We start from the raw sequence: 12,944 nt of genomic DNA on the forward strand, positions 1-12,944 counted from the left end.
AGCACAATTAAATACAACCCACAGTGTCCAATGTGCTTTACAATAACTACAAACACAAAAAAATAACAAAAAACACAACAGTACTAATAAAAATGTAAGTAAAATACCATAAAATAAGTGCTTCAACATTTTAAAATAACAATGAAGTACAATGGAAGGGTGCTTCAACATATTAAATGCTTTTTCAAAGAAAAATGTTTTTAACTTAGATTTAAAGATGTGGCCAGTCTAATCGAAATGGGCAAGTCATTCCAGAGTCTGGGGGCAACTACAGAAAAGGCATGGTCCCCCCTACACTTCAATCTTGACTTGGGGATAGACAAAAGTCTCTGATTGGATGACCGGAGTGATCTAACTGGATGGCGCTCAGTCAATAGGACAGACAGGTATTGAAGCCATACCATTTAAAGATTTGTACATGAGAAGTAAAAGTTTAAAATCCACTCTCTAGCGCACTGGCAACCAGTGTAAGGGAACGAGTGATATGATCCCATTTTTATGCACCCGTCAGAAGTCTAGCGGCTGCATTTTGAACTAATTGTAATTGTGAAATAGCTGAATGACTAAATCCAACGTAAAGAGAATTCCAGTAATCCAGCCTTGAAGAAATAAGTAAGTTCGATTACTTTTTTTACATTTTTAAAAGAAAGAAATACCTTTACTGTTGATAGCAGTCGGAGCTGGAAAAAGCAGCATTTCACTACTAAATTTATCTGCCTATCAAATTTCAGAGATTCATCAAACACCACACCAAAATTTTGTTTAGGAGTGATAGAGGAATCGGAGGGTCCAAATTTAATTAAAACATTAAAATTCAGAAAGTTTAAAGACAACCAGGTCTTTACATCAGTCAAACAGGCCGTAAGACCATCTGAAAACAGACCATCTGAAAACCGTTTTAACGGCAGATAAATTTGAGTGTCGTCCGCGTAACAATGGAATGCCAGCCCATGTTTCTAATAATAGAACCAAGTGGAAGCATGCATAAAGAAAAAAGAATGGGGGCCAAAATAGACCCTTGAGGAACCCCACAAGATAACAGCATTACTAGAGGTATGTTCTCCAATCTTCACTGAGAAGCTTCTGTTGGTAAGATAAGATTTAAACCAGTCCAGTGCACTGCCTGTAATGCCTGCAAATGTTCCAACCGGGCAATAAGAACAGCATGATCTACTGTATCAAATGCAGCAGTTAAATCTAAAAGCACAAGAACATAGTCGCCAGAATCACGGGTTATTAGTTAGTCAGAAATATTGATTTCTGAATTCTTCCTAAGTTAAAACAGTAGTATGGTGTTGTTTAAAAATGAACAAACTTGTTTTCTTTGCGTTATCTAAGGTCTAAACACACGACATCTTTTTGTTATTTTGACCAGTTGTCATTTTCTGCAAATAAATGCACTAAATGACAATATTTTTACTTGAAATGTGGAAGAAATGTTGTCAATAGATCATAGAACAAATACAACAATTTTATTTTACTCAAACACATATATATAAAAAGTAAATCCAGAGAAACTGCAAATTTTGCAGTGGTAAGTGTAAAAAAAACAAAACAAAAAAACAGTGAAAGACAGTGTTTGAAATCATTACTGACCTTATGTAATGGACTGGGTCATTCTGTACCAGATCCAGAAGCCACTGCAGTTCACTGGAACTCCTATCAACTGCCAATACAGAACATAAAATGCAAGTTTTACAAGATGTTGACAAACTATAAAGCTCTTCTTCACCGGCCAAACAATCAGGCCACCTTGGCCTACATTGATTCTGTCAATGTAATAATAATTATTATATTTATATAGTACTTTTTTGGGGGCATCCAAAGCACTTTACATGGCAGGGTAAATCTCCTCAACCAACACCATGATGATGGACATGGACAAATTTGGCCAAGATGCCAAGGTTAAACCCCTACTCTTTTTTTCGAAGGACATCCATGGATTTTTAATGACCAGGACGACGGTTTAACGTCTCATTCGAAAGGACGGTGCTTTTTGACAGTATTGTGTCCCATCACTATACTATGGCATTAGGACCCACACAGACCACAGGGTGAGCACCCCCTGCTGGCCTCACTAACACCTCTTCCAGCAGCAACCTGGTTTTCCCAGGAAGTCTCACATCCAAGTACTGACCAGGCTCAGCCCTGCTTAGCTTCAGTGGGCAACCAGTCTTTCAGTAGAAGTCTGTTACCCTTGTTTTTTGAGACATGGGATTTCTGTTTTAGATGCTTGTTTACAGCAAAGAATTTGCATGGTCAGAAAGATGTAAAAGTGACAACAATAATAATAATAAAAATAAAATAAAATAAAATATTCATCACTGATTTTTTATATTTATTTACTTTGCTTTCTATTGCTTTACTGGAGAGCCTTGAACAGACTCACCCATAACAATCATGGTTGGCTTTTCAACACCATTTTCCACATAAAACTTTAACTGGCAATTTGTCATTAACTATACAAAGAGAAATAAACATTCTTTCAAGGTTTCATGTATAAACTTCAATAGTTCCCCGTATTCGACAAAGGTATATTTATTGCTGTATTGATGAAAATGAAGTTGGGTTCAATTTCATTGACAATGAGACCTACTATGTGGAAAGAACAGTTGCTATACAGCCTCCACAATGCAGACTTAAAAAAAAAAAAAAAAAAAAAAAAAAGAAAGAAAAAAGACTAAGTAATTCCAGACCAACTAAATTATCCCAGTTTTCATAACAAAAAAAGAAAGAGAAGGGTGGAAAGAAAATGAGTGGTTAAAGAAAAGAGTGTGTACCTCTTGTATAGTCTATAACAGCCTCCAGTGCGGCAATCCTCACATCCACAAAGTGGCCATACTCAGCGTAGGCCTTGAACAGGCTGGGGTCACTGGGGATGTGGCCGTTCCTTTGTAGCATGCGAATGGCCCGTAAGCAACTACAGTACAGAATTATAAAAAAAAAAATATATATATATATTATATATATATATATATATATATATATATATATATATATATATATATATATATATACAGATGCAAATAAGAGGTGGAGGAAAAAGTCTGGACTCAATATATAAAAGCTTCTGTTTAAATACTTTAGTTTTCTTTAAGTGCCAACAAATTATTATTGATGGATTATTTTTTTAATGGACAATCGTCCAGCAAAGATTAAAACTTCTGCATCTCCAGATTGTGGTTGAGAGAGTGCCCAGAGTGTGCAGAGATTGAATCTAGGCAAAGGGTGGCTATTTTGAAAAACCTGAAATATACGTTTGATTTGTTTTTCATTTGTCACTTCCAAAGACTCCAGGTTTAACTGGTTAAATTGCTTAAAAATCTAATTAAATAAATTACAAAATAGGGAAACAGTAAGAATCTCAGTGGATGATTTGGAATAATCAAAAAATAATTAAGTCAAGGGTCAAAAATGCTGTGGTCAAAAATGTCTTTGGTTTAGTAGGGTTAGGGATTGTGGCACCTATAGCTAGGCTTACACAATGACTACAAAATTTGTCTACTCGTTAAATACCTTCCACAGTGGTTCATAGCCATGAACTTATTCACATAAGAATGACTGTAGTAGTCATATGTAATTCTATATTATTTAATTGTAGTCATGTATACTAATTATACATACAATTTAAGTATAAGCAGTGTTGCTTGTTTGTTAAAAAAAGAAAGAGTTCTAGTTTTGGCAAATGTAAAGGCCCTTTCACACCATAAGTGAATGAACGAGCCGAAGCTGAAGGAAATGCACATTCACGCCTGTACAGTTCTGTACAGGCGTGTTCTGTACAGTTCTGCAAAGTTGAATCCTACTGCTTTACGGTTCTTTGTCACTAGAAGATACATTTGCATAATGCTCGTCTATGTTGTACGTTGTATACCCAGAAACAACTTGACGCCCACAAACTGAAGACATAATTTTACTGACGACTGCTTTTCAAATCTCGGTTCAAAACAGGATTCGCAAAATGCGTGTCGTTTGAGAATCATTGAACAATGTGGTGATGTGCAATGTATATGAGAAAATGTAAGTGTTTTTTTACTTTTGATGCATAATAGGGGCACTTTAAAATGTATGTGTTACTTTACTAGTTACTTGAAAAAGTAATCTGGTTATGCAATTCACTCTGTGTAAGTATAATACTTATGATGCCAAAACATTGAGGATGCTAAATTGCAAACAGATTTTTCAAGAGCAAATGCGTGTATAAACTAAGCTATCAGGCTATTCGGGTATTTGTAATGCATGTTATGCTAGTACATAAGTTAACTAATGAAGACATTAATGGTCATAATGTAGTTCACACAGTATTTATCATAACATGATTTTGTAGGAATTGTAATCAGGCACTAAAAAGAGTACCTATTAAAAGTAATTTGAACCAATGGGATCGCTTGGGGACCTTACAGAGACCCAATTTCGAGGGTGGACCTGATTTGTCACCACACCGGGGGAATAAATTGATGGTGAAAAAGGACAACAGGCAGTGTCTAATATCTTTTGCATGCATTGAGTGATTTAGATCAAACTATATCTAGCTGCATGTTTGATGAAGGAGGATTATCACATGGATGTGACTGTTGTGAGTCATAATCACAGCGCCACCAACTGGTACCGGTAAATAAAGCGAAAGGCCTACTAAAAACATTATAAACACTACTATCATTTTCATCGAGACATCAGAAGCTGTATTAGTATCAGTGATACTGGCCTTCATTCATAAAAAGATGCCATTAAACAAGTACTTAAAATATACTGTCTTTATATTATCTCTACATTAATTTGGAGATTAACTGTGAAATTATTACATTGTAAAATGTATACAAATCGTAATCATAATTAAATCACTTTTTTTATTTTTTTATTAATCTAGTTAATTTTTTTAATCGATTGACAGCACTAGTACACTCACAAAAAAAAACAGAACATTGTGCTTTTGTAAAATAAATAAATCAAACAGGATGTGCTTTCTGTTGTCTCGTTTTCCTTTCAGTCAACTTGTTTGTGGAGCGCCGCGCCTCACAAAAATGAACCAAACTCAGCAGCATACTGGCACACACTGGGTTTTTTTATGTTAATTATTTAAGTCAAATATATTTCACATATCTATTCCTTTTATATAGGCCTCTAGACTATGATTTTATGAAAACAATTTTTTTTTTATATAAAATAATATCATAAAAGTTATTTTGAATAAAATATTTTTTTTTAATGTAACTCCATTTTTCTTAAATCATCCTGGCAACTCATTTTTTAAGTCTCGCAACCTACCCGAGGGTTACAACCCAGGGTTTGAAAACCTGTGCTTAGGCCCTCATGGTGATGTGAAGGGAACACACACCTGACTGTTACAGTGTTACGGTAGCTTGGCAGCAGCTTTTCCATGTTAAGGTAGCGTGTGATTTCCTCCAAGATCAGGCGAACATCTGCATTCAAGTTGTCCACTGTGCGCACCTCATTATTAATGCTGATGGCAGGAGTCAGTGAATTTGTCAGGGCATCAATCAGCTCAGCACGATAGAAATTATCAGAAAACTGCAGTGGGGAAAACACATAAATACAACTGTTCTGTGATGTTTCTGCTGACAAGTAATTTATGTCAATAATTACAGCAATTTATAGAAAAACCATGAGCTTTCAGCATTAGCTCAATTGGAACACTTGCATTTAGCCTTATACCTTTCACAAAAATGCTCACATACTTTCACATATGCTTTCTACATGCTTTTGCTTTTCTTTGCTCTATTACCTTGTTCTTCCGGTTGTCATTGTACTTGATGAGGTCCAGTATAAAACTCAGGACCTCTCTGGGACAAAGGTTCTGAACATCTCTGAGCAGAGCCATGGCCACAGGCATAGTCTACAAGAAAAGAATAGTCAAGTCTACTTTAGTGTCATTCTAGCAATATACAGTATACAGCTGAGGAAAATATTGTTTCACCAGCACTGCAGCTCAATACACACAACAATAAAGAGTAAAACATCCACACTGTAAACTGCAAAAAAGACTAACTATGACAACAGGTAAGTACCAAGGTCAAGAGACAATGGGATTAGGGGTCACTACACATACTGTAGTGTACACACAGTTGTGGTTGTATACATCAGTGAAGTTAAAATAAAAATGGTGATTGGTGCACCATGTGACAACTGAAGAAATGCAAATAAAGGACAGTAATAACATTTGAAAATAATAAACTGATACAATAGTACACAGCAGGCACGGCACCAGGATTCCAGTTTTGGATGGGCCAGACCAATTGTGGGTGGGCCTTAAATTAAAAACGTTAAATAAAAAAAAAAAACGTTATCCAATCACTGCTTGGATATATATACTGCAAAAATATTGACTAATATAGCCTACTGTTATATTATCTGTGCGTATACATAATATAGATTTTAATAGCTTGATGCTCTTTAAATATTTTGTTGCATTGTTAAAAGTTTCGGTGCATAGGACAGACCTATCCGCGATCGCTCTCCATGGTTCTGACCAAAGAAGAGCGCTTTGGAATCTCCATTACGCATCATACGCATCATACTGGGCTGCATTTTCCGATAACATTGTCTCATAGCGCGCTACGAAGACTATTAAGGTATAACTTAACTAAAGGTATACTACCACTAAAGGTATATCATTGCTAGGTGTCTTCAGGGCTATCATCCACTCGCGAGGCAGAGGCGCTGGCGCCCTCCTAGCAACAGCGCTGTTTTTGGTAAAAAAAGATTTTGACGACTTCATTAAGTTTTGTTTTATAGAAAACTCTTTTTAAAAGATTTTCGTTTTGTATAAATTGTATCTTAATTTTGATCAACGTTTTATCAATCAATTTTCCGTATTTAATAAATAAGAAGCATATACAGCAGACAATGTAATAAGGCGCCGGCACGATCACTTGCATTGCACGTGAACTGGAGGGCGCCGAAACTCAGCTGAAATGTCTACTTTTAAACGAAAATATTCAAACCAAAATAAATAGGCTACTCTCTGATTATGTAGCCTAATCCATATGAAATGTGCATTTCTCTCTGGCGTTCATGGAGAGTCCGCATTGTCAACTTCATCTTTGCAGCGACACAGAAAACACCAGTTTATTACTAAACAATTAAATGTCTCCTTGCTAATTTAGACACATTCATAATTACTTTAACCGGTTCTTTGTGGCAAGCTTTATGCGTGCGGTCATAACGCTTATTATCCTGTAGGATAGCCTAAGTAATTAAATTAATATAAAGGGGCGATTTGTCCACGAATGGCTTAAATTAACAACTACTAGTCGACTAGAAAAAAAAAAAAAATTAGTCGGAGGCAGCCCTTATTCCACATATTTTCGAACCAGCAGGTCATTCTGGGTTGAGCGAGCGACGCTACGGAATGAGTGAGCGTAGCGGAATATTCAGAAATGCGCTCTCCACTCACGAGCTCTGATCGGAACAAACCCGAACCCCACTGTCTGCTGAACTTGCGCAGAAACATCCAAATAGACATAGCCAGCTTTTTAAATTGTTTTTAAAGCTAAACATTTAGACTATTTTAGTACAAATTATGAGCTTATTGACGATTTTTTATAATTCTTGACAAAATTTGAATATATTACGTTTTTTTTTTTTTTTTTTGGGTGGGCCTGTTGAAAAGTGGGTGGGCCCAGGCCCGTCAGGCCCACCCATGACGCCGTGCCTGGTACACAGTAGAGAAACGCACAAAATATACAACTGAACAAAGATACGATTGAAATAAACAGTGTATTAAGATTTTTTCGGGTTCAGAAACTGTAATCAAATGTAAAATAACACTGCACTTTATAAATAAAATATACATTACAAATATAGTTACAATATTATTTAGTCAAAAACAGTGACTGAATTTTCTCTTTGTCTTTTGTTGTTTGATTAAAGTTATTATAGAGATGACAGCAGGAATTTTAGGCTGCTGTCACTTTAAGAGCAGCACGGCTCCAATATACTGTTATGAGTTTTCTTTGTCAACTATTTATGTTCCCTTGAGACATAACCGACTGTATTAACGAGAATTTCTTGACACATTTTTGTGTGTATTCAAGAGCAAAAAAAAGCAGAAGAGAACTCAGTTCAGTATCGCACACTATTCAGTATGAGAGGCGGCTTTCTGTGCGCGCGTTTTGGATGTGTGCACAGCACAGAAAATAGCAAGTAAGTCTTCTTGCGCTTGAATGGTTTAAATCAGCGGTCCCCAACCTTTTTAGACGACGACACACATGCATTATATTGCATTGCATATAATGTGTGCTGGTCAACTATAGTCTAAAATTAAGAAATCCCTAGAAAACAGTAAAAAAAAATAAAAAAACATAGGAACATTGTGCACAATTAGGATAGGCTACTTAATTTATTACTCAGGGAATTTATTATACCACAGGGAAAAGGGCTTCTATTTGTGACGTGCTGCCTTTGCGTTTGAACATTGCACATTTTAAACAGGACACGCATTAGCTGAATAAATCTTAGCCAATACAAACATATTTATAGAAAACAGGGGCCCGTTCTTCGTACGTTGCTTAAAACATCCGAGATCAAATGAGACATCCAAGATGATATCATTGTGCTAATCATGATCTGGCTAACTCGGTTCTTCGAACACACTTGCCGGATATGATTAGTATAGCTGGATTGAGTCATCTGAGATAATTGCACGTTCATGCGCAGGTTAAAAAGGGGATATGTATCGATAGTAGAAACATTGATCAGCAACGCTGCTATTGGCTGCTCAGCGTGGGCGTGGCCAAAGAGCGCGCTCAGTTTTTCTCCTCAGCAGAGCAAGAACTGATAGTCAAAGTTTATTCGGAATTTTAATGTTTAATTAAAACGCCAGGGAACACCTCAAAGTCTGCAAAAGCGAGGAGAGAGGGCTGGCAAAAAGTAGCAAACAATTTAAATCCGTGAGAAGTGGCCATGTTAGATGTTTTTATCACTTATTAGCCTAAATTTTTGTATTTTAATAATTGCATAATTACTTTGTTCATTGTAATGTCAGAGTCACCACACTAGAACATGGGAACAAATAAAAGTGAAGTACAAAAATATTCTACATAATGGTAATTTTTTGTTATATAGTCTATTTTATAAAAGGCACTATTAAATAAATGGTTGTCTGATTATAAAAGCAACCAAGAAAAAGGCTGAGAAAAGAAAAGAAAAGATCTTAGTAGCCTACACTGTAAAATAATTTTTGCTGCATTAAATTAAGGCCGTATAGTAATTTCAACTGTTAAATCTTGAGTAATGATGAATTGCTTTGACTTGTGAAAGTGAAAACTGATAAACTTATGTTAATGTAAAAATATTAACACTTCTATCTGTTCCCAAGAAAATGGTGGCTGAAATATGTGCAGTAAGTGGACATTTTCTAACTTTCCAAAATAAATAAAGTATAAGACTTTGTAATGTCCATTTGTTTCCATTGCACTGGACAGTGAATAAACCCTCTCAGATGACTGTCATATGGAGGAACTAGCCTACCTGCAAGTGCATAAATAACTTTACTTAATTTATACTTGTATGCTTTATGGCTGCAATATAAGTTGCAGGATTCCACATCTACAGAAAGGCCTACAGAAGAGTCTGCACAGACAGAGGAGACATAGGCCTACAGGTGGGCAGTGTATAGCCAACTTTTCCTTTTTATTTGTTGCATGAGGCATGTGTCTAATATCTCTTGTTGCAGGCACTTGACCACTGGCTTTTCTTTACAAAGAACAACTGAAATAAAACTCAAGGAACTAAGCATATTTGTATTTTATTAAACATTTAATGAAAAGTGTGTTTTTTTGGCAATGTTGTGTAATATGGCACATGCAACAATGTCACAGGCCCTGTCAGGTGTGCAATCCTCAAGAGTTTTCAGACACTGACATCTTTCCTTTAGTTAGCCAAAGTTAATTTCATTGTGTGCCCTTGTCCTGGCAAGAGCTGCATTGTAACTGGTTTGGGTCAGGGAATGTGGTCATAAAACACCTGTCTGCAGGCAGGAACATGTCATAATCACCTATGAAAAAATGCAGTTCTGTTAGGATCAGCATAAGTGTATGTAATACAGTGAGCTTGATATTTAATTGTGGAACTTTTCTTACCACTTTCAAATAATGTGCATAAATGTGAATCTCTGATTATGCTTAAGTCATGCACAGACCCTGGCCATTTTGCTTTCACATTTATGATATGGAAGATTTTAGTCAATTGCCTTTTTTTTTTTTTTTATATATAGGCTATATAATATTACTAATCTGGAATAATAAGAATCACAATAGTAACTGGGCTGCACATTTACATTGTGAACCCTCTTTCTGTTCACATAATCCCCTTCATTGAGGCCTTGATGGCAGTCTATAGCCTATAGTTCTCTCTTGCTGATCGATCGATTGCTCCTGTGCTGATCGATTGCTCCTGTCTGCCTCGCTGCCTGCTGTGAGTGTGTTTGCTTCGGTGCTGTAAGCTCCGTCTTAGCCTCGTATTTCCTTGTTTTGAACCATCATTTACTACAATTTTTAGTTGTTTATACTACTACTAAATACAGCTTACCCAACATCTCAGATTAACCTGACATCGCTAGCTTCCGTTACTACTAGCACAACACGCTAGTAATTCGCTAGCCTGCTAACGCGCCACCCGTGCGCTCAGCTATTTTTATTTATTTATTTTTCTCTCGCGCGCTCGCGCCTTTGAGTTCATAAAAGCTCAGGTGAGTAAGAATCACTCAACAAACACGGTGAGTAATGTCTTGTCTTGTCCTGTTATTGTCACCTGCACTTCATGTCACATGTTTAGCACATACCTGTCAACATTTGGATACCAAAATACGGGAAATCTGAAGGGGGGGGGGGGGGGATGGCAGAGGCAGGCAGGCTAAATACACATTAATTGCGCAGATATTAACATAAATAAATAGCCTACATAATATTCAATTAAAATAAACATAAATAAGACTTATTCATGTTTCTTTCTTTATTTTTATCGATTGCAATGTATTAACTACATTAATTAATCATGATGTTAAAAACTTTTTAACATATTATAATGTAATAATTTATGTAGAAATTAATGTAGAAAAACAAAGACAGTAGGCTATATTTTAAATATTTGTCTAACAGGTAGGAAAAATATATAGAAATTGAAGTTATCAAACAGTTTGTACTGCATACAATTTTTGTACTGCATCAAAATTGTACATAGATTAATCCTTATTAAAGTAAAAAAAAATAAAATAATCTATAGTCAAGAGCAGTGAGTGTTTTTCTGTTACCTTTGTTCTTTGATTAACTTTACTGACAGAAAGCTTTATTGGCTACTGTCTCTTTAAAACCAGCCGCTGACAGAGACACGGATTTCACACTCGTCTCATTCTCTCACAACTCTTTGCTTTCATTTACGACTTTATTTAACTAATTTAAGACTGCTCTTATGAGGATACTCGACAAAACGGACATTTTGACATAATTGCATGTGTTAATGCCATCTCTCTCATGTTCGTCCATCCTCGGATGCTGCTGTTCTTCTTCGAGCGATTTTTCCCCCCAAACTACTTCAGTGGAAATCCCGCCCTGCAGCCGATTCTAAAGATTTTATTGGTCATGTGAATCACAGTACTGATTGCCTACACCAAACACTGATCCCTAAACCTACCCGTCATTGTAACCTTAACCAATGAAATTAGCTGCAGGGCGGGATTTCCGCTTAACATATATTTTTTTTTATAGAAATATAAAAAATACGGGAGAAATACGGGAAAATATTTAAACGGGATGATAGCGGGATAGCAATGTAAAATACGGGAGAATCCCGGGAAAAACGGGAGGGTTGACAGGTGTGGTTTAGCATAGCCTTCTCTGTCGACAATATAGGATTTATATGTGATAAATGTAAGGAGACAGTTAGGTTGACAGAGAAGATTTCAGAATTAGAAACACGCATCCAAACTTTAATTGAGGATAGTAAGAGTGCTAGAGCTTCAGATGTTTTGGATGCGCATAGCATAGTGAACACTTTACATGAGTCGGTTCCGGCTGAAGTAGAGCCTGTGCAGCCTGGCAAATGGGTGACAGTGAGGGATCGCTCTAGTCGCGGATCTAAAAACCACTCTTCCGTTCCGATTACCATAACAAATCGATTTGCCCCGCTCAGTGAAACACCCACTGAGAATGATTGTGCCCTAGTTATTGGCGATTCTATTACACGGAACGTGAAAATAGAGACACCAACCACCATAGTCACATGTTTGCCGGGAGCCAGAGCGCCTGACATCAAAGCAAATTTAAAAGTGCTGGCTAATGCTAATCGTAAATTCTCTAAGATCATTATTCATGTCGGCACTAATGATGTTCGACTCCGCCAGTCGGAGATCACCAAAATTAATATTAAAGAGGTGTGTGAACTTGCAAGTACGATGTCAAGAACTGTAATTTGCTCTGGCCCCCTTCCTGTTCGCAGGAGTGATGAGATAGTTAGTAGATTGTGTTCGCTTAACGGTTGGCTGTCTAAGTGGTGTCCGCTTAATAATATAGAATTCATAGACAATTGGAAAAGTTTTTGGGGCAAACCTGACCTGTTGAAAAGAGATGGTATTCATCCCTCCTGGGATGGTGCTGCTCTTCTCTCTAGTAATATGGCTCATAGTCTTAGAGCTCAAACATGACAATCTGGGGCTCAGGTCAGGAAGCAGACAGACTGGCTAAACCGACTGTCTGCTAGCGGCCTTGCGTCACCCAGGTCAGATAAATCCTATCACATAGAGCCTCTTTCACCTAGCTATCATCATATAGAGACTGTGTCTGTTCCCCGAATTTGGAAATCCAAAAAACGTTTTAACCCATCTAAGGTTAAAAATTTAATTGATGTTCAACAAATAAAAAACAGCTATAATACAGACGAGCAAATGCTAAAGCTTGGGTTGCTGAATATTCGATCGCTTACTTCAAAAG

General features: G+C 36.6%; 1 protein-coding gene across 1 annotated transcript in view; it reads right to left on the reverse strand.

Moving 5' to 3' along the window:
- The window catches only part of taf2 (TAF2 RNA polymerase II, TATA box binding protein (TBP)-associated factor), a 73,633-nt gene that overhangs the window by 14,120 nt on the left and 46,569 nt on the right, over positions 1–12,944 (reverse strand). The window contains exons 18-21 of the mRNA XM_084435541.1: positions 5,744–5,854; positions 5,336–5,529; positions 2,781–2,920; positions 1,597–1,666 (exon numbers count right to left, since the gene is read on the reverse strand). Coding sequence (XP_084291667.1) covers positions 1,597–1,666; positions 2,781–2,920; positions 5,336–5,529; positions 5,744–5,854 — 515 coding nt within the window. The remainder of the gene's footprint in view (positions 1–1,596; positions 1,667–2,780; positions 2,921–5,335; positions 5,530–5,743; positions 5,855–12,944) is intronic.

This window comes from Rutilus rutilus (assembly GCF_951802725.1).
Source record: "Rutilus rutilus genome assembly, chromosome: 17".
NCBI classification, from domain to species: domain Eukaryota; kingdom Metazoa; phylum Chordata; class Actinopteri; order Cypriniformes; family Leuciscidae; genus Rutilus; species Rutilus rutilus.